This window comes from Lichenostomus cassidix, chromosome 5 (genome assembly GCF_008360975.1).
Source record: "Lichenostomus cassidix isolate B80296 chromosome 5, HeHo_3.0, whole genome shotgun sequence".
NCBI classification, from domain to species: domain Eukaryota; kingdom Metazoa; phylum Chordata; class Aves; order Passeriformes; family Meliphagidae; genus Lichenostomus; species Lichenostomus cassidix.
In genome coordinates this window covers 46,234,931-46,255,750 of record NC_139486.1, presented here as the reverse complement: position 1 = coordinate 46,255,750, position 20,820 = coordinate 46,234,931, and the positions used below count along the sequence as shown (strand labels likewise).

Below are 20,820 nucleotides of genomic sequence, written 5' to 3'. Positions count from 1 at the left end.
CTAAATTTGTACCATGAAGATCTGGGTCACTCATGAAGGTTTATGCTAAGTAATTTTATGGGGAGAACTGTCTGCTCCAGTTTTGAAAGACTACTGTATGTTCCTTTCCTATAACTGAAGTAGCTAACTGCACCACAGATGTGTCGTGCAGATGGGAAGTCCATTTATTGAAATGTTCCTTGCATGAATCATCAGGAAAAGCTTCTTCAAACCATGAATTACAAGAGGAGCCTATAGATTATCCTGGATAAATGTGGAAGGCATTCAGGTGCTCAGAGATGCAGTTAAACACCAACTTGGAGTTAAAAGAGATGCTCCCACCAGCTCTTAATTGTGATGGGAAAGTTTTCTCTGACACTCACCTGAATTCCAGGATACTTGATTAAAAGTTCCACTCTGCTATTTCCTTTTTGCAATCAGGTGTTTCCAACAGTCCTGAATTCTCCCTTCCCAACCCCATTGCCTCTTATTTTTTTACAAAAAAGATCATACATGTGGAGGGCAGAATATGGCAGTCCCCACCTCCCAACTCCCAGTTCTTTATTGGTAGCAGTATTTGAAAAACAGTTGTTGTGTACTGTGCTTTCATCCAGCCTAGGAGCCTGAGGCAGGGGACATAAGAGAGAGTTAGTATGAAATCCTCCACTGGAAATGCATTCAGTATCCACATGATTGCTATTGAAAAAGATTTATTTCTGCTGCTGATTTACATGCAAAATATGTAGGAAGTAAAGTAGGCCCTACAGCAAGCTTCAGTTTGTCCACACTGGAAATTGTATATAGGAGCAGTGGAAAGAGTTTAAAGAAGCCTGTGTTCCATTTAAGTGTCAAGGTGAAAAGAGAGCTGTACATTTTCAAAATTCTTCCTCCTTTACTAGAAAGCGGTGGTACAGGATATCACACCAAGACTGAGGAGATTTTCCTTGCATCTTCCTCAATTTAGCATACCTCCCAGAATTTACCTTTACAAATGAGACATGATTCTCAAGCTGGCTATAAAAACTCAGTACTGTGGCCTACCACGCAGCTCTGTACTCCAGTACAAAAATGCTAATAAGAAAAAATGACAGATTTATCCCTCTCATCAAGATCATCTTGGCTGAGCAATGCTACAATTCAGTTTGTAGAAAAAAACCAACCACATGCACTGCTCCTGTATCTCAGAGTCAGGTGGACAAAACTGGGACAGGGCCAAAAGAAAGGAATGAAAGCATTGCATTATGCTGAAATGCTGTAATGAAAGTACAGGAATTTAAATTTTTAGCCCTATAACCAGAAAATGAAAGTTTGAGGCCCTACAGGCAGCACATTAGTATGGCAGACTCTTATGTCTTAGGTGTGGCAAGAGGAGAAAAATACATCTTCACGGCTATGAACTAAATTTATTTAGTGGGAAGTATCTGTTAGTGGGTAACCTCCTAAGAATCTTTACAGGCATTAAATGTTACTGGAAGTATTAAATCTATAATTGTAGACTATAATTAATGCATTAACTTCATAGTAAATGCAGCAATCTAGGAAACTGTGAACACTATGTGTGACCCATTTTGCTGTGTGTTTGGCATTCCTGTATGCTTGTGCACTAATTCAATGGAAGTCATCAAAAGGTTGTGGAATATACAAGCAAGAAAGTAAGTGCAGTTGCTCAGATAAAGAGCACCCCTCAAACACAGCTGCCAGAATTAGAGTCCCAAGAAGAGACTCTTTAGTCCCTTACGAAGTAACACAGCTGTTTTGACAAGCCTGGAGGGAGGAATTAAACCCTGAAACATAAGGGAAGTAGACCCAAGGTTTTGGGAGGGGGAAGATGCAGAGGGCACTCTAAACAAAAGGTGGACACTGAGATCATTGCAGGCTATTCCTCCCATCCCACAGACGGACAATAATCTGGAGACAGCTGAGCTATGAAAGAGAGAGGCAAAGGACTGAAACAAAATGTGCATATATGGGCTGTAGTTTGTAGCTGTGATGATTTTATACCTTATTCAATCTATTTGATAATTCAAAGTACCAAATTTAAAACATTATTAATTTTAAATTAATTTTTTACTCATTTTAGCCAGCTGCTGTCAAAGGGGAAGCCATGAGAGGCCCAATTCATGGCAGACCAGTGCTCTCCTACCGGTGAAACTGAGGGGCTGGAATCCAGTTTCCAGCTGGTTTCAGAGAATGTAGAATTTCCTGAGAGGTGAAGGGCTGAAGCCTGACTCTGCTGAGGTGCAGATGGAGAGAAACACGAGACAGGAGAGCACAGCTGGCCTGGTAACCATACTACACATGTAGCACATGTACAGAGCATCTCTCCATTGCCCTTCTCTCAGATGAGTTTTCAAATGCTTTAAACAGTGCCCCTGCTAGGACACACCAGCAGAGCATAAAGGCTTCACAGAGTGAATTTAACATTTAGGTCAGATTTGCCCTTTGTTTTTGCTTTGAATAACCATCTCCCAGAACATTTTTTTACAATCAAAGGCAAGTTTGGTACCTTGTTGCAGTCCCAGCAGAACTTGCTTTCATAGCACAGTTTTACCAGGATGCTGAATACAGCCTCTTAGCTGGTCAAGCTGGAGCCATGCTTCCAAGAAGGGGAGCCTGCAGCATGCATGCAGCGTGCAGTGATGCATCAGACTTGTGTCCCTGTGTGAAATGCCTTAGAAATTTTGAACTGGTTTGATTCCATGTGTAGTTTCGAAAGTCAGACCAGAAAATATCCAGCCAACCTCTTATTTGCTTCAAGCATAAACTGGGTGGAATTTGATACTCCCCTTTCCTTGCTCACTCCAAGCCAAAAAAATCTAAACTGCAATTTCAGGGTATGAGACTCCTGAGAATGACCTAAATTAACATGCAAAAGGTGAGCAGTCAGGCTCTGTTAAATTTCATCACTATTACTCTTGGCTGTCTGAAAGGTACAAACTGTGCTTCCTCATTCCCTGATTCAGGGAATATATGTAGAATACCTTTGATGTTCCACTGTCTTACAGTCCCAACCATGCAAATAATACCGTGACAGCTCTTACTGGGAACACTTATGCTTAAGTCAGAAGGTCTGCTCATGGTAATAACCACTTGTAAGCTGAAGCCTCACAGAGAGTGCAGAGGAAGGAGTGCAGGTGTTGGTAACACACCTTTTCTTCCTTTCAGCCCATACAGAGGGTGATGTTGAACAGCACCACTCTCCTTAGTTGGCCAATTATACTAAAGTTCCACTTATAGATGGTTTAGAAAGAATTAATAAATAGTAAACCACACCACAAACATGAGAAGTAAATGTTACTGGTGCTAATTAGCTACTCAATATGTACCCTCTCAAGAAGTTTTTACTGTAGTCTGTAATGATCTATTACAATGTTTTTATTAAATCATTTATTAACATAATATTCTCCTTTTCCTAAGTATTTATAAATGAAACTTTAATTTGAAGTGTGATTACATTCTCAGTTGTACCTATATTGCCTTTATCAAAAATAAAGAGCTTTGAAGATATATCTGTCTCTAGGGCCATCTGTTCACCTCTTAAGAAAACATATTCTAAAAAGAGAGGGAAATCTCCAGCATCTTTTTTATAACATGGGTGGGATTCAGTTTCATTAAAAAAGAAAAGAAAATAAAAAGAAGAAAAATGGATAAATTAGGATAAAAATTAACTGGAAAATACCAAACAGATATAAAAGTGCTAAATAGAGAATGAGTTTCATTCTCAGAAGGTGCCCTGGTATCTTCACAGTGTCTGAGGATAGTTTTCTGTGCCCACAGACACTGAAATAGAGGGAAAAATAAGAGAACAAAAAAAGAACCCAAAAGTAAATTATATGGAGTGTGACTCCAACATAAAAGCACACAAACACACACAAAAGCACCAAAAATGTTTCTTCCCACATCTCTCTCTCTCTCTCCCTGCTATAATGCCTCAGTCACTGAAGTGTATCAGCCTGTATTGTATTTGGAAATTGCAAATGAAAAGTTTCTCTGCAAAGTTACAACAGGTCCCGCAACAGGAATAATCCAAAACTAGAGCTTACCCCAATGGATCAGCACTCGCCATCCTCGGAAAGGGAAAATGAAGAGAGAGGGAGAGAGAGAAAGAAAGAGAGAGGGGTGTGGAGGCAGGTGGAGAGAAGAGTAGGAAAAGCAGAGTGAAATACTGTTCGGAGAACTGAACGGTCATAATCATTGCCAGTGGAGCCTAAGTCTTTCCAGAGACCAGGAACACTAGGGGGACAGTTACATTTACCAGAAAACAACTTTTGTCCCACTCACATATTGCAGACACATCCAACTTTGGCACTGGGGAATATGGAGAGGCACATACTAATGCTGCAAAAAAAAAAAAAAAAAATTCCCAGCCAAATCCCAATTAAAGCAGTCAGCAGAGCAATGGGGTTCATACTTCATGCTGCATTTCTTTTCTGCCTCTTACATAAGGCACAGTTATATCACACTGTTATCAAGGAAATTGTTCTTTTTGTCCCCAGTTTGTTCAGTGCAGTGTCCCTCTGTCCCCCAAGCTGGCCTGGTAAGAAGTACTTTTTTTTGCCACGAATGAACTGTGAAACGTATTGGTTATTAAAGCATGCATTTCTGAGCCAGCTTGGGAGCCCAGGGTACAAGATTGTAGCTCAAGCTGTGAATCTGCTTTGATACTGCCTTATTAGTCATGATGGTCTTACAGTCAGGAATTCAGATCAGCTAGAACGTACCAGCTCAGCAACCCAGCACTTATCTCTGTGGATGCTATCTTGTGCTCCAGGATCTCATTTTTCATTTAAAATAAATTCAGTCTCTGGGTCTTGTAGGTTGCAAAGGAAATCTTTCAAATGTGAATGGAGAATAAATCAATGCTGTGCTGAAAAGAGTCTGAAAAAGCAGTTCTAAAAGCAGACTGAATCTCTCGCACGATGACTTTGAAGGCTAGTGACAATTGAAAACTTCAGTATTCTTAATTTTTATCTACTAACCAAAGCATTCAAAATGCAAATAGAATAGTCAGGTTATTAAGTTTTCAGGGGTGCAGGTAAGCAATCTCAGGAAAATGTCACCACCTTTTCACATTAACAAAGATTAGATTAGAAATAAAAAGCAGTTTGGTGTTATTAAGCCAAATTATTTTCAAGTTGGATGCAACGCTTTTTTTCCTCTCTGTCACTTTCTCTCTCTCATTCTCTCCATTTCCAATAAGAGGCTCCCAAGCTGCCAGAGCTACCTCTGGCTGGGTGAGGAAAATCCATTCTCCACAAGACAGAAATGCCAAATTTAATATATGCCCAGTAGATTTCACAGTTTACTGTTCAGTGCAACTAGCCATGCCTCCAGTTACATCAACATTGCAAGTGCTGGGCTGAGCCACCAAGGCAGTTTTGAGAACAGTTAAAATGAAAATATAGTCAGAATAAGATGAAAAAGGTGTTGTGCTATACACTGATAGAGAAGTGGAAAGAAGCATTACAGTAAGTTCTTTTTCATGTGTTTGAGTGACACTCCATTTATATTTCAGCCTGGAGTGCAAATTTGGGTAAGATCTAATTTATATATATACAAATATATGTATATATTTGGGAATAAATGCTGTCCTCAATTGTACCTGTACCAATCTATCTACTGTGATGTAACTGAGAAGAGCAAATTGACACCCATTGTATATACTGGAACCTGTGTGTATATTTATACAGAAAATACACCCATATTCACACATGCAGAATAGTAAAATGCAAATAGAATGGGTGCAAGAAGGTCCAATAATGTTTCTTTCAAGTCATTTTCCCAACAGGGAAGGCACTGAAGAGGTTAACAAAGAGAATGGAAAGCAAATTGACAATAGGGTAAAGAAAAAGGGAAATGAGGTTTAAAAAAAATGAACAATCCCAGGACACAATAGACCCAGAAGCGCAGACATGTGCATTCCCTATAATACTGAAGCAAGTGAACTACGGAGCTGCAGCAACCCAGATACAGAAGAAGAGAAGCACTGAAAGAGGGGGTGAAAGAAAGTCAGAAAGAAAAAGAAAAAAAAAAAGAAAGGGACAGTGGCCTCAGCTACTAAGACAACCATGTGCATCTAGAGGGAAGGGACCCTTAAAGATGCAGTATTCCTTTAAAAAAGGTATCATAGAATTGGGCAATTAAACACTGGCCAAAAATTGAATGGCCACCCTGATTATCTGACCCCATTTTGCTGGGGTTTTCTTTGCTGCCTGTCCTTTCCTTTCATGCGGTTGTGTGCAGATCTAGAATCCAGGTTCTCTCACATTCCCACCACTGAGGTCCTTCATTTGAACTCTTAGAAGTGGGAGGGAGGCAAGATCACAGTAAATGAATGTGATCCTCAAAAATTCAGCCTTGAATGAGCAGGACCGTGTGTGATCCTGGTGCAGTGCTCTAACCTTCTCCTCCTGTTGTCTGAAAAATACCACTTTTGAGAGGGAACACAAAATGCCTATGTGGATTTAAGAAATTCCCACAGAATATACTGAAGTGTCATTTTCTCTGCTGCTAACACAGCTGTAGCAGCTGCCAGAGAAGGACAGAGGGACAAGGAATGGTGCTAGAAACATATGCTAAAAGATTCCTCTCCTGTCACAGATAAAATTTCTGCATCTCTTTTACTGGATCTGATTTCTAACTACTATGAAAAAGCTCATCTTTGGAGTTACTTTAGACTGACTTTTAATGCAAGAAGTGCCACATGTTCAAGAGCAGAACTTACATATAGAGGGTGTCAGAGAGAGGAACAGGAATTTCCATGTCTATGCTAACAGTCCAGGAAAGTCCAGCCACTGAAGGCTGAATCACCACTACTTCTTTATGGCTGTGGAACTAAAAGGTTGCAAATGTTTCAGGTCCAATCCAATGCTTGTTGGTATTTTGGCATCTTAAAGAGGGTGCTTTACACACCACATGAGGCACAATCTCTCCTGCAGATGCACAATGTTCCTCACTGTGGCAGGTTCAGGACTTGCAACACTGCCCACAAAAGACTGTTTCAGACTGGAAAAGGCCAAAACAGTTCCTCACACATCCTGCTAATCTCCTGAGGCTTAAAGGCCACATAAATCTTTATACAGAAAGATTTCTGCGAAAAGGGGAAATGGAAATAAGAATGGTTTGCCAAGTCCATTGGTTCCTTTAAGGAAGCCATTGCCTCTCCCTTTTTGAATCATATGCCACACTCATAACCTTTGGGTAACCTAAGTGTTTGTCCAAAACAAGTAAGGATTACATTCTGACGAAGAGTCATCCATTGGGATGCCAGCTTTCAACACAGAGAAAAATTCTCTTCCTCTGAGACCAAAATTTAAAAAACATGTACACTAAAAACCTTCCAAAAGTCTAAACTTTTTTTTGTGTTCATGGACCCACATAAGTGCACAATCTCCATAAATGTGGTGGCCTGCCTTTCTTCCATTGTGCCTCTGTTGACAGTTGGGAGTTACCCTTTTTGTTATTCTTTAGCATCTGTCACTCAAACTGCTATTAGAATCATCCTCCAAAAATGCTATTTTCAATCACGTTTTCCTCTTGTGTCCTCTAGGCAGTCTTAAGGAGTTAGTCTCTTACCCGAGATCATTAATATTTTGCTCTATCAGACTGGATTTCCAAAGTTTCCTACCACTCTTGTCACTGACTCACTTGTGCTGCTGTTTCTATTGCTGGGAGTGGAACGTTCTGGGCCTTCCTAGTGTTTCATATTCCAATCCTTCCCAAACAAGTCTTAGCAAATACATCTTCTACCCTGGGCAGAACTTTTTCTCATAGCAGAACTGAACCAGAAAAAGCAGTAGGATGAAATTTGAGTGGGGAAATTGTTGGTACAGTCCCAGGCTGCATTGGGGATAGCCTCAAATGAATGGTACTGTACAAAAACATACATAGTGTGGAGCTGTAAATATCCCACCCTCTTTGCTTCTCTCTAAAGAGGAAAGAGAGAACAGCTCTGTCCCCACATGGAGAAGGTAAGTACTGCATCTTTAAGGTCTCAGCAGTGAGGTAGAGGAGAGGAACATATTGTCAGTGTTTATACCTTTCTTCTTTGTTGAATTTGGGATTGGCTTCAGAGATATCCAGGCTTTTACTGAACATTGTTTTACTATGGCAGGAACAAAGCGAGAAAACACAGTTACTAGTGTGGACATTTTTATAAAAGAGAGTCACCTGCAGCAATGCTGGACACCCAGCCCCCCAACCCATCCTCCCCTTTTTAAGCAATGCTCTGAAAAACCTTTCTTTTACTTGACAGTCATGGCTCATGCCTACACAGTGCTCAAGTTCATTATCTTCCCCTGACTTCCAAGGTCTAAGATGACTTCCCCCATGCATACTTGTAAACCCTGCTCTCCTTTATCCAATTTAAAACCCAGGTACCATCTACTTTGTCACACTGTCCTGGGAAAACAGAACATGCCTGAAGGCATTAATTGCAAAGCATTCATTACTCACGACTTTTCTAGAAGACCTCAACACTAAGCACACTCTCAGAAAAGGTTAAAATCAGACCACAGAGCCTCTTAGAGGAACAGTAATCCATTTTGTATTCTAATTTGTAGGGTCCATTACCACTTAACTCCCAACACTCTTCCCTATACTCAGTGTATAGAGAAATGCCCTTCTTTTTCATCCTGGGTCTGAATCCCTGCAGCTTAGAAGTGAAATTCCCTGTGCTTTGCTAAAAGGGCAGCTCTCTGTAATATATTTCACTGGTAATATGCTTCACTGTTTCACAGAACACTGCTTCCTAATGTTAGCTGATCTCTCATGCAAGCTCTCCACTTCAAAAACTAAAAGAAAATGAATAGTTAATGAAGCCCATTTTAGAATGATTTTTGGACTCTCACAGCAAAGCTGCTGAAAATTTCTGGCATATCCCCACCGGATTCAAGCTCCCATGGAATTCTTCCTAGTCTGTGTGATTTTAACACAAGGGACAAATTAGCTGATGTTAAACTAAGCTCAGAACCTACTTCTTTTCTTTTGACATTTCAATGAAATACCAGATAGTCTGAGAGGTGGGGATACCAGAACAGCAGAAGTAATTAAGATATAATTATGAACCCGTTTAGTTGACAACTAGCAGGGAAACCCAAGAATTAACAAAACTTAGTCACCAGTTTTAGACTGGCTAGCGTTTGTGCATACCAACTTTGCCATTTACCAAGATCCACTGGAGAACACTCGAAAGGTCGGTACAAGCATTTCAAGGAGCCTATAAGCTCCACAAGCAGCCTTTGTGCTGAGCTCCCCTTGTCCATTATTCAAAACCAAGTCACTCAAGGACTATGTTTTTTACTTATTACTTTCTCAGCCTGTAGGGTTGAAGGCTGCCAAGTTTCAAATTTCAGTGGAAAGATATGCCCTAAACCAGCCAAGACCAGACTCTTGTAGGGCCCCCACATGGCTACCAAAAGCACAGTTTGTGATACAGACACATAAACCTGAGGTTGTAACATAAATCCTCTTTATGCAAGCAAACATCTGTTTACTACTGGGAAAGAGGGCAGTAGGAATAAATCACAAGACACTTGGGTGTGTTTTGCCCACTGGTTAGAAGTGTATCTTAGCCAGCTCAATAGAGAAGCAATGGCACTGTGTCTCCAGATGTTTACACAAGTCATCTGTGTCTAAACTGGAGACCTGTTTCCATGGTCCATCTTCCTAGTATTGAAGGATAAAAGCACTGAATAGTCATTTCTTGAGACAAAAAGAAAAAGTCATTCTCAAAAAGCATTCACCTTGGGGATCTAAACACTACTGCCGTAAAATCCACTGTCAGTGGGTCATTTCATGGAATATAATATGCAACTAGCCATTAAAAAATCCCCCTTCTTGGTGGAAGGCACTTGTCACTTTGTTACTGACTGTTCTGACAGATGGTGCCCCATCAGCAATGCATCGTCCCCAGACACTCCCCATGCAGTGGGGTTCGTTAATGAAGCCAGTTCATGTTATAAACGACTGTGCTGCCAGCCACACAAAATGTGCTGTTGTCATCTCTGGATGTGGATGGGATGAATTATGGAAGCACACATGTGGAGTAAAATAACATCTTCCCTTTAACCCCTTCGAAAACAAGCACTACCATGCCCATCATCATCAATCACGGTGTTATTACATCCCTTTCTCCACCCTTAATCACATTTTTATGTCCATTCCTGACTTGTGGTATGCATTGTTCCATATCTCTTTTGTGCCTGCAGGTTTTGCTTCCTCCTTAAGCCAAAGCTTTTCTTTACTGATATGTAGCCTGGATATATCTCTGTTCTGAACTATCCCAGACCTTTTGACTTCAAATGTTTCCTCACGTGCACAATTGAGTGAGACATTTAAAAGCAAAAGAAATACTTTGGATAGCAAGACACAGCTTTGCTTCTTCAGGCTTCTGAATCCAAAGTCAAAGTCCAGAGCTGGAAGAAAACGTTTCAGCTCTCAGAAAACACTGTGATCAATTTAACACCTCCTCTTTGTTCTGTGCAGTTGGACACTCCCTGTAAAGGAGCCTTGGGGCGGGAGAAGGTGATTTACCTCTGCCTGACTCTGGGAGCCTCATGTCCCATGCATCTCCCAGGCAGCAGAATAAACACTGCAGGTGGAACAAGGAACCAGTGTTGTGCTCATCCTTACTTCTTTGAGGCCTGCGAAGAACACTGAACACACCCTGTACTGAAAACTTCCTTCACCCAGACCTCACACCAAAGGAAATCACATATTTGAGACAGGTTTCCAACCTACACTAGGACAAAAGGTTTTTATGGCAGTCTCAAGGCCACATACCCAGTCTGAAATAAGCCCTAGCAGATTCTTGAAATCACCGCTCTTTCTTCACTGCAAATTGAACTGTAACAATTGCCAGGAAAAGTTTCCAGCAATTCTAGGGGCCTCTGGAATGTCTATGAAATTATTTCATGTTCTTCACGCAGTTCTCAGTCACCAAAGGGAGCTTCTGGGCACAGTAGGCCTTTTTTGAACAGATCTTAAGAGCTGAACAAATAAAAAATCATGTCAAAGCTGAAACAGAAGTCACAGCATCATCATCATCATCCATATACAGAAAGTGTTCTTTTATATAGATTGATTTATGCAAGTGTGAAAGCAAATGCATGCGCTCCCCTTAGGCTAGTCATAGGGACTGAGGAAGCAACTTCCATGGTTCACGTAAGTGAATTTCCACAGTTCACTTGCTCTCCCAGAACTTGCCTTGAGGAGACACCATTTTCCTCTGCTATTTCTCCACAAGACTGACACTTTCTTTGACAGAAAAGAGGCAAATTATAGTTATTTCATCACTTTACAAGCATGTGGTGATTTATGTGGGTCAGATGCATGTTGGCTCTGACAGCACATTTTGGAGGCATCTACAGATGCCTGAACAGGGCTTTTCAGATTCAAGTTGTTTTGATGACATGGAGCGTGGTGTTCATCTCATTTAACTTCAGGTGCCCAAAGCTAGGAACCTAATCCAAAATAGTCACCTAGATTCCTGTTGTAGGCTCTGGAGACAGAGAAGAACAAGCAGAGGGTAATTTATCCTGTTTGACAGGACACATATATGTGAGACCTCCCAAAGCCCTCATCTATCCCACTGCCCAGTCAGCCTGTATTGCAAGCTTAGACTGCATGCCCATGCCCTCAACAATTAAAAAGAGGTGAGATGAGCCTTGCCCAGAGGACATGGTGGTTTCCTGAGGAGCAGCTGCAAGCGAACAGAACTCTTAATCCCCTGGCAGGACTTCTGGTCCTGTGCGCACAAGCTCTGCTGGCTGCCAGATCATGTTGCAAATGCGATTGGAAGTTGTAATGAGTGCTGGTGCGAACAGAAAAGCTCCACAGCTCCTTTGTATGTATAACATAAAAGGGGGGAGCAGACCCAGGCAGGCAGGTCTCCTAGGTGAAGCAGAGACCCACCTCTGTCCATGCTGTGCCATTTCAATAGCTCTGCGAGCAGGAACTGGGGATCCGCCATCTGTCACACTGAGAACCTCCATCGACTTCCTCTCTGGCCGGCGCTTCCCATGCCTGTTCAGCATTGGGGAGTCCACACGCTTCCTGGGGGGATCTTTATGGAAAGAAAATGCTGTCAGATGAATTTAGTTGTGACTTACCTCACACAGGTTGGTTAGATGCTCTCTCAACCATTTCACTCTCACACCTCCCCTACATAGGCAGATCTCTTCATAATGAAGGTGAGTATTTGCAGTCTCTCCCTTCTTCCAAATTCGCAAGCACTAAGGCATAACTTCCAATCCATCTACAGAGAGCAGGAGCCCTGCAACTGCCCTGAAGGTATTATAAGCACTGTAAAATAAAGGTACAACTATACCATAGCTTGCAGAAATTAGCTTACAAAGCTGATAACAGTAATAACAAGATGATACAGGATGACAACATGGGCTACAGCACAAGCTGTTAGGCAGAGCATAAGCCATCTAGGGATCCTGTGTACGTATTCAGGTTGCTAGAGCTCGCCTTCCATGTCCCTGCCAGCTAGATTAAATGTGACATAGGGACATGAGTACACTCGAAACTCAGAATTGCATTCTGCTCTGACAACATACCCTTTTTTTGCCTCTTTAAGATTAGATTTCGGGGTTTTTTCCCACCAATTTATACTTTCCCTCACTGAGCATTAAAAATTAAACATGCTTGTCTACCTGAGACAAATCTTCAATGAGAGCCATACAATAAAGCTTTTACTGCTATAGTAAATGAAATGTTTTACTTTTTTTGTGTGTGTAACAATTCTATGAGGTATCAAAGTGCTACTTTAGCTTTGCAGGGTGAAAACTCAGGTATAAGAATGACAGAGACTTAAAGGCAATTCATTCCTAAAGATGTTGACAAACATCTACTGAGGTTCTGAGGAGCACTTCAATTGTTCTGAAAAGAGTCTTTAGATACCCAAATACATTGCAGAAGGTGACTTGCCAAACCAAACACACCTCCATGGTGAAGCAGAGAACCAAATGCAGACCTGCTGGGATGTTTTTATTGCTAACACATCCCACGGCATCAAAACAGTATAAAGGAGAAAGGCAGGAAAAAAATGCAGAAGGATTTTCTTTTCTTTAGTTGGGTTATTTCAGCTCCCTGCCTCTATTTATAGACACATTTTTAATTTTAGTGGAGGGTGACCACTTGTAAAAGAAGGCATCCTTCACCCCTGCTGTTAGAAAGAACCTCACAGTGCCCAGTCCTTAAGCCTTCTTCTGGCAGGATTCCTTTGCAAAACCAGAAATACCACACTTGACAATTCTACCTCTACTGTCTGGTCTTTATTAGCCTGCCCTCCTCACACCCACCACGTGCTCATTTCTTCTAACATCATGTTTTTTCGAACAAACCAGATCGCTTTAATGCAGAGCTTATCCTTGAAACAATGAGCATAAGCAAAGATGGTTCAATGCAAATGGATTAGTGATAACAACTGACCCCATTACAGTATAGCCCAAGCATTCTTTGTGTTAGCAGTAATAATGTTCCTGTTAAAAATTAATTAGAAAAGAAGTGCAGTTGTATCTCACTCCATTTCAAACTCTGTCTAACAGCAAAAAGATAGTAGAAAATGGTAGGGGCAATGACCTCCAGATAAGAAAAATAAAGAGTGCATAAAGCTGATGGAAATACAAAGGGAGATAAACCAAATAATGTATTTATACTGTGTGACTTCAGCTGCATACGTGTAAATGGTCAAAAGTAAGCTGGGACAAGGTTTAGATATTTCAAACTCCTGATTCTTCAAGCAAGTTCAAAATATGAGAAAGAACTCATGCTACAAGAAAACCTCTGGTTCGGGAGTGTATCTACAGCAGAGTAACATACATAACAACGATGTTCAGGGCATATATAACACGAAATTGATACAAGTTTTGCAACAGGATAGCACACATTAAAAAGTAATGTAAAATAGTGCAGTTTAAAAGAAAGGAAGAGGAAGGAAGGTGAAGAAATCATCAAATGTCAAAAGAATTGAGATTAATAAGTTCAAACAATAGCAGCTAAACAAGAAAAATGGAAAAAGACAAGAAAAACATTTTATGAACAGATATTTTAAAAGTAAATTTGATCCATGAATGTTCAAAACAGAAATTGAAATTCAGCCAAGTGGCATTTACAAAAGCGACAGACCAAATAGAAGGTGGACTTTAAAAGCCAGTGAAAAAGAAATTTGAAGAGGAATTAGCTAAAAACTTGAATGACAGTGTTTTGTACAGCCATCAGAAAGAGAAAACCTGAGAGAAGGAAATTAGCCATAGGGGCCATGAGGGAATCAACAGAAAATTAAGGAGAAGGATATGGCTAACAAGCTAAATGATTCTTTTGTATCAGTCCTTGCTGCTTAAGATGCTGGAAGACACTAATTTCTAATCTATATTTTAAGCTATCAAAGATAGAATAAGCAAAAAGAACAGGTGATGTAACACGCCTATAAATTCAGGATGAGCAATTCACAAAAGTTGGACAGAAGATATGTCCAAAGCTTTCATGAATGTGATTGAGCTCCTAGTAAAGGCATTTGATGCCTATTTAAAATTGGCTACTATCCTACACTATACATAGCTGAGAGTAGCAAGTATTGTACATACTTTTTAGAAGGGTCTGATTAAGAAATGTCAGGGCACCATCACTGTCAAGTCTAAAGGTACTAAAGAAATAGTTAAATGCACACCCATCTTGCCATAATGACTAAAGTGGTATCATACAAAAGCTGGAAAAGATTTTGCAGAAGCACAGGGATTAAAAATAGGAAAATCTCCAGTATTTGCCTTTCTCTTCTTGACTCTCTGGACATGGTGAAAAAAAATCAAGTCATAGTCCAGAACTGTAACAGTATTAAGGATGAATTTTCCTTTTATTTCACTTCAGAAAAGCGAAGCCATTCCTAAGGATTTTTACATAAGAAGAGAGAATCATACAGGTAATATGCAATTATAAATCTACCCTCCCATGGAAGGTGGGAAATAAAGGTTTATCTTCTGAGTTTGGATGAGGCACCTGTATCTATATCTCTGTTCTGGCCCAACCTCTTGTTCTCTGGTTTATGAAGAAACTTCATCCCACAAAAGCCCTTTTTTTAAGGAGACATTAGTTGACACTCATTCATTTTATTGAGAAGGTTCTTGTTCTAAGGTTTTCAACTAAAGAAAATGGAGCTGCACGTGAAAGATGTTGGAAGTGGCCTTTCCTTGGCCCTTTGAAGAAGCCTCATATAGCTGAAACAGACAAAAGGGACACCAGAAGAAAGGGCAAGCTGTAGCTGGCCCTGTTTTTACCTGCATCCATCCTTTCTGAGACTTAATATGCCAACAAACAGGAAAAAGCAAAATACTCTTAGATGCCTTTTTCTTTTTTTTTTGGCAAGAGCTCAGACAATGCACTATTCTCATGAACATGGTTTCTTCAAGCTGCTATTATTAAACTGTTACTTTTTCTCTGCTGTTCTTTGTTTGTGCAAGGCCATTGCTAATGGCTAACGATGATATTCATCAGACACATGACTGCTCCTAATTAAACCTTGCCCCATGTTCTCAGAGATACCGCTGGGAACAGAGGATGTGGAAACCCCCTGTGGAAGAGGAAATACAACTTGAAAACACTCAAAGACTAATGCTTAAATGTGCTGGTGAGGCACATAGATGCAGGCAGTGTTTCCCCATTAGGAAACATTTTCACTCCTTGTACAAAAAAATACGAGAGTGGAGCACAATATTTCAGTTCAAGCCATGGAAATACTTTGTCATGTGGAAGAGACATACGATGAATTTAGGGCATAGCTACATGTTCACTTACATGCTGGGTTTGAAGATTCTAAAGTAACCTTGTTTCTTTTCTTAAGACACAAGCATTTCTAAAACAAGATGATGCTGTCCTTACATGGCAGGGTAATCTGTTTGAGTCAAAAGCTGATTAGCAAAGTGCTAGATGACAAACTGCACTGAGCAAGGGGCTTTTGACCACAGGACCTGCAGCTGGCACACCTACCCATCTTCATCAGGATCCCTGCTAAGATGCTCTCTGTAGCTCCATCCAGGTGAGAGTTTAAAAATCACTGTATTAACTAAGAACTTTCATCTCTTCTCCCACAGAAGATACTTCCCTGCAAAATTAGAGAGCCTGAAGCCTGGAACTTGGATAGGTTAATAATTCAATGAAGCATTAACAAATGCAGTGCCATATAGCACTGCTCTGAAAGCTTGTGAGATTCAGACTTTCCAGTGAAAATAAGGGGCACTTTGCTTCTAGTCTTCAAAGTGCTGAAGTACAATACCTGAAAATTACAACACTGCTATGCAAAATTCTGTTTCAGTTCATTGCTAGAAGTGACTAATCCTTTATTAGACTTTTGTCACTCTGCATGTCAAGAGTCACTTATGTAGTTAGCTCCTTGGGAAGCATTTTTTATGTTGTCTGGATTAGTAGTGATCAGCAGCACCCTAAAATACCAATGAATAAACAGGAATAAAGTGGTATCACAAGAGCTTTATAAGATATATAATCTTATTGCGCATTAAGCTTTTAAAATCTTTCTAAGTCTAAAAACATGTGAGTTTGATTTATGTACTATAAACAGCTAAGTTACGTGATTCATATTTTCAGCAGTGTATGTATTCACTTACAGAAAAGAGAATGTATACATGTGTAACTGCAGAGGGATGCAGCTACGCAGCTTCTCACTAACTGAAGTCCATGAGCAGCCTTTCTGCAACACTGCATGGAGACTTGTAACCTGAAAATTCTGCCACTAGATTACACTGCTACTAAACCTCATCTGCCTGCTTAGAGCCAGTTTGTGGGTTCACAGCACATTTTTTAAGGATCTCATTCAAGCCCTGCTTGGATGTTTCTGCACTGTGAGACAGACATATCTTGAAATATGATGCCTTCGAGCTTTGGTAAAGATCTGCCTGCCCCAGGCTGAGGATTCTCACCAGTGCTGTGTACATCATTTCAGTAGGAAGGTAACAGTGATGCTAGGGTTTGGGTTTAAATTAAAATAAAACTAAAATTTAAAAAGAAAAGGTGAACAGGAGCTAGTTCAGATGGGTTCAAGTGACTGAGCTCATATCTGTAGTACCTATTTCATTTCTAGGGGGAAGATCCTCATCTTCATGACTAGGATACCTCTCCTTCCGGTCAAGCAGAAGAAAATAGATCATTTTTTCTTGGTTTTCTCTGAAAAAAAAAAAAAAGAAAAGAAAAAGAAATCTTTAAATTTGTAAAGAAAGAAAGGTCAACATGTAGATAAACCCTTCTCATCAAATAAACAGTTACAGTTATTCTAAATAAGTTGGAAGTGGTCATGTACATGACAGATAGATACACAACCCACAAAGCTTTTGAGACCATTGCTGTCTCCAACAGGCAGCTAATGAAGAAAGGAAATAAGATTTCCATGTTACACACACAGAACAGAGGCACAGGACAGTCAAGGCAATGTATCCCCAGGAAGTCCAAACCAAGAGTGGCAGCCAGCCAGGTCTCCTGAGCTGCTAAGTGCTCTTCCTATTACGTGTCCCTCTTAACACCTCAGGAGATACATCAGCTCTTAGGCATAAGCTTGAAATAAATAAAAATTTGCCAACAAAGGCATAACCAACACAAATAGCAACAATGATACCTTCCTATGTGGACTGTACAGCCCATGTTTTAACGAAGTGACCTGGCCTGGCAGCTAGGGAAGAAATAGCACTGTGCCTCCACTGCTGGTAAGGCTGTCAGCTTCTGACCCACAGAGCAAGAAAGGCTCAGTGCTTGCTCCCAGAACCTCAGCAGCAAATGAGCAGCCAGAGGGTGAGAAGTTCTTACCAGTCACTCACAGAGAGGGAGACATCAGTTAAAAGTGCTCTCTACCTCTCCCCAGGTTCATAAGCATCCCAGCCCCTGGACACCCAACTGATATGAAGACTGAGCAAGTGCTTACTCTTCCGACAACAAGTCCTGTAAGAGTTTATTTCGGTCACGGAAGCAGCCTAACGAGTGCATGCTATCTAACACGTCTGGATCAATATCCTCCAAGGAAGGGAGAGAACGGATCTGCACCTTTCGAGGGATTGGTTGCTCTGGTTCTGGCTCATTCTTACCCCCTCTGCAGAGGAAAGAAAATGAGAGAGAGAAAGGGGGAGGGAAAGGAGAGAAAAGAAACATGAGTCACAAATGAACCCATACTCTGAAACACAGCCTGCAGCAACAGATGGAAATAGCTTGCTAAATTCCCACTGAGAGACCAGAGCTTCCAACCAGACAGATATTTTTCTCATAAGAAACTGTCATGAAGGCCAAGATTGACCAGCAGGTTGTGGATTTGGGTCTTTAATGAGAAATGCCTGTGTTCAGTTAGCAAGGCAACAGGAACTTCACTTACCAGTGCCCTTGTAATAGAAGCAGCTGTCCAGCATCCTAATGCCAAACATTTATAAAACACAATGTGTTTTTAGAGATGTCTCATCAGCTGTCCAGACCTCGAACTATGAGGCTGAAAAGTGCAAGCTGAATAATTCCGTTTTGAAGAAGGAGCTCTGAACAAACCATCACTATTTTTCACCAATTCTGATTACAACTGGCACTGCAGCAGTTTCTTGTTAATGTTTCCATTGTGATTAAGAGACCTCAGTGCTCAGGCTCCCACTTGACACACTTTAAAGGGTTTTGAGGGAAACCGGGCTGCTTAATTACACACCCAAACATGACAATCTCTTGCTTCTCTTAAGACATGCAAATTTGAAAATTTTGGCTCAAGTGCGATGCCTGAGGTCAGTGGCAGACCTCGGAACACACCACTACCAGTAGAACATATTAATCTTTCAAATACAGTTAACGCAGGTTTTCTGCACAATTATCCCATTCACTAGGCTCAGGAAATATTGATTATTCATTGCAATTAAATGCCCCAGTTGTAAGAAACAGGTCAAGGTGTCAGGATATTCACAACTGACTAATGATATATATTGCAGACATCCTGAGTATCCTTTGATTTTACTTCGGTAGGCAGTGAGAAATTAATGGAAACTCTATCCACCCAGAGATAGACCAGAGAGGTGGGTTTGGCGGTAGTGCTGGTGTTTTGGTTGGAGAAGCTGTCTATTCTGAATCTCTGCTATTTCTCAATGGATGCTTTGTGTGATGTTGAAGTTTCCTTGCACTGTGGGAGAGGTCCTCCCTTTTCTTCATGTGATGCAAATGTGTGACTGTTGAGTCCAGGCTCCCAGCGTGGGCAACAGGAATCAGGAATATTTAGACTGCATCAGATGTCACCATTTGCTGTTTATGGGGTTGTTTGGACTAGAGAGCCTTCCTTTTGATGCTGCAAGAAATAAGGTGGCCACAGCTTGTGAAGTTACTCGCACAGCTTAAAATGTTCCTGACTCAGATGGAAGCTATCCAAGTATCTACATAGAAAAAAGTGTTCCAAGTCAGATGTTCTTAATTTTTCTTGTGTAAGTTTGAAATCAGGTCTGGTAGGATCATATATATCAACTTCAGGTCTCAGACAGTGTACCAAAAAGAGAGCCAATGCACCATAAAAGGAGCCAATGCAGACGATCTCCTCCAAGGTAAGAAGGGAATACTAAGTCAGTGGATCCAGGATAGGACAGTTACATGCTAGGACAATCACAGGAGATTACTGAGTGCTACTTGCAATTTATTTTTAAGCAAGTTGAAATGCAGTTGTGATGTATCTGCTCTGTTAACTGTTTGTGGGACATCACTTGCAAAAAGACTCCTCAGAAAAGTTCATTTTATCTTCTTTTGAAGCAGTGAAAATGTGCTCAGCTCTGCCTGCATACATGCCATGGAGTCAGACTCTGGGGTTCATTACATGGGTCAGGATAACATGGGTCAGATCCCACTTCTCTTATGAGGAGCACTCACACACACCCTGCTGAGTTTTATTCAACTTAGGGGACTAGAAGTAAACATACAGGACATAGAATCTGCTCCTTGGGATTCGTTCTTTTGTGTCAAACAACGAAAACATAGCTTTTGATGTCCCCTTTGAGTCTTGCAGAAGTGTGTGTGTCTTCTGCAATGCCACCATGGTACTGAATCTAAGGGCTTAACTCAAAAATCCTTGTTCAACTAAAGAAACATCTTACTCCATCTAAGAGGTCGCTGCTGATACCTCTTTGAATCAAGATCTAGCTCTCAGCAGGTAATAAGCAATGACTAGTTCATAACCTTGCAGTATTAAAGCCATTGATGACCTTGTCATTAGGATAAATTCTTTCAGGATAGACCTTTCAACAGCAGCTGAGTGTTTTTTTGCTTTTTAATGATCTACAGTTCACTTCTGAAAAGTATTGACTTTATTAATCATTCATGTTACAAGCAGATGCCCTTAAGGTAGCTTAAAGAGATTAAAAAGAATTATTGTCTTTGAAAATTTCCAGGAAAACTGGGTTTCCTGCTAGTTGCCCTAGACTGAATAGAATTTATGAGTTTCTTTTGTATCAATCAGCACCAGAGCCATTTCTAGAGAGCACAGCTTGCCATCCTCCACGCACTCCAGAGTGGCATTTCCTTATGCCCTGCACCTGGTCAGCCTCAGACACAGTCAGGAATTTTCACACCTCCTCATCAGGTACAAGTAAAATCTGAAAAGAGGTGTCTCATCATTTGGCAGCGCAATTCAGTGCTTCAGGAAACGAAAATCACTGGGTCTGGGCTGTGATTGGCATGACTGTAATGCCTGTTCCATTCTCAGTCTAGCAGAGTGACAAATTTGTTGCATTGCAGCCCACATAGACATCAAACAATGTCACACAGTGACTACTGCAAATCACATATATTTTTTTAAAGGCCCACATGAATGTAATTGCTGCTTTAAAACCAACCCTC

General features: G+C 40.8%; 1 protein-coding gene across 8 annotated transcripts in view; it reads right to left on the bottom strand.

Moving 5' to 3' along the window:
* The window catches only part of BRSK2 (BR serine/threonine kinase 2), a 309,427-nt gene that overhangs the window by 38,147 nt on the left and 250,460 nt on the right, over positions 1-20,820 (bottom strand). For 5 of the 8 annotated variants that reach the window (XM_085062817.1, XM_085062820.1, XM_085062821.1 and 2 more), the window contains exons 10-14: positions 17,906-18,070; positions 17,060-17,157; positions 11,893-12,043; positions 8,018-8,083; positions 4,023-4,046 (exon numbers count right to left, since the gene is read on the bottom strand). In XM_085062817.1, coding sequence (XP_084918943.1) covers positions 4,023-4,046; positions 8,018-8,083; positions 11,893-12,043; positions 17,060-17,157; positions 17,906-18,070 — 504 coding nt within the window. The remainder of the gene's footprint in view (positions 1-4,022; positions 4,047-8,017; positions 8,084-11,892; positions 12,044-17,059; positions 17,158-17,905; positions 18,071-20,820) is intronic. The other 3 variants (XM_085062816.1, XM_085062818.1, XM_085062823.1) reach the window with 2 other exon arrangements.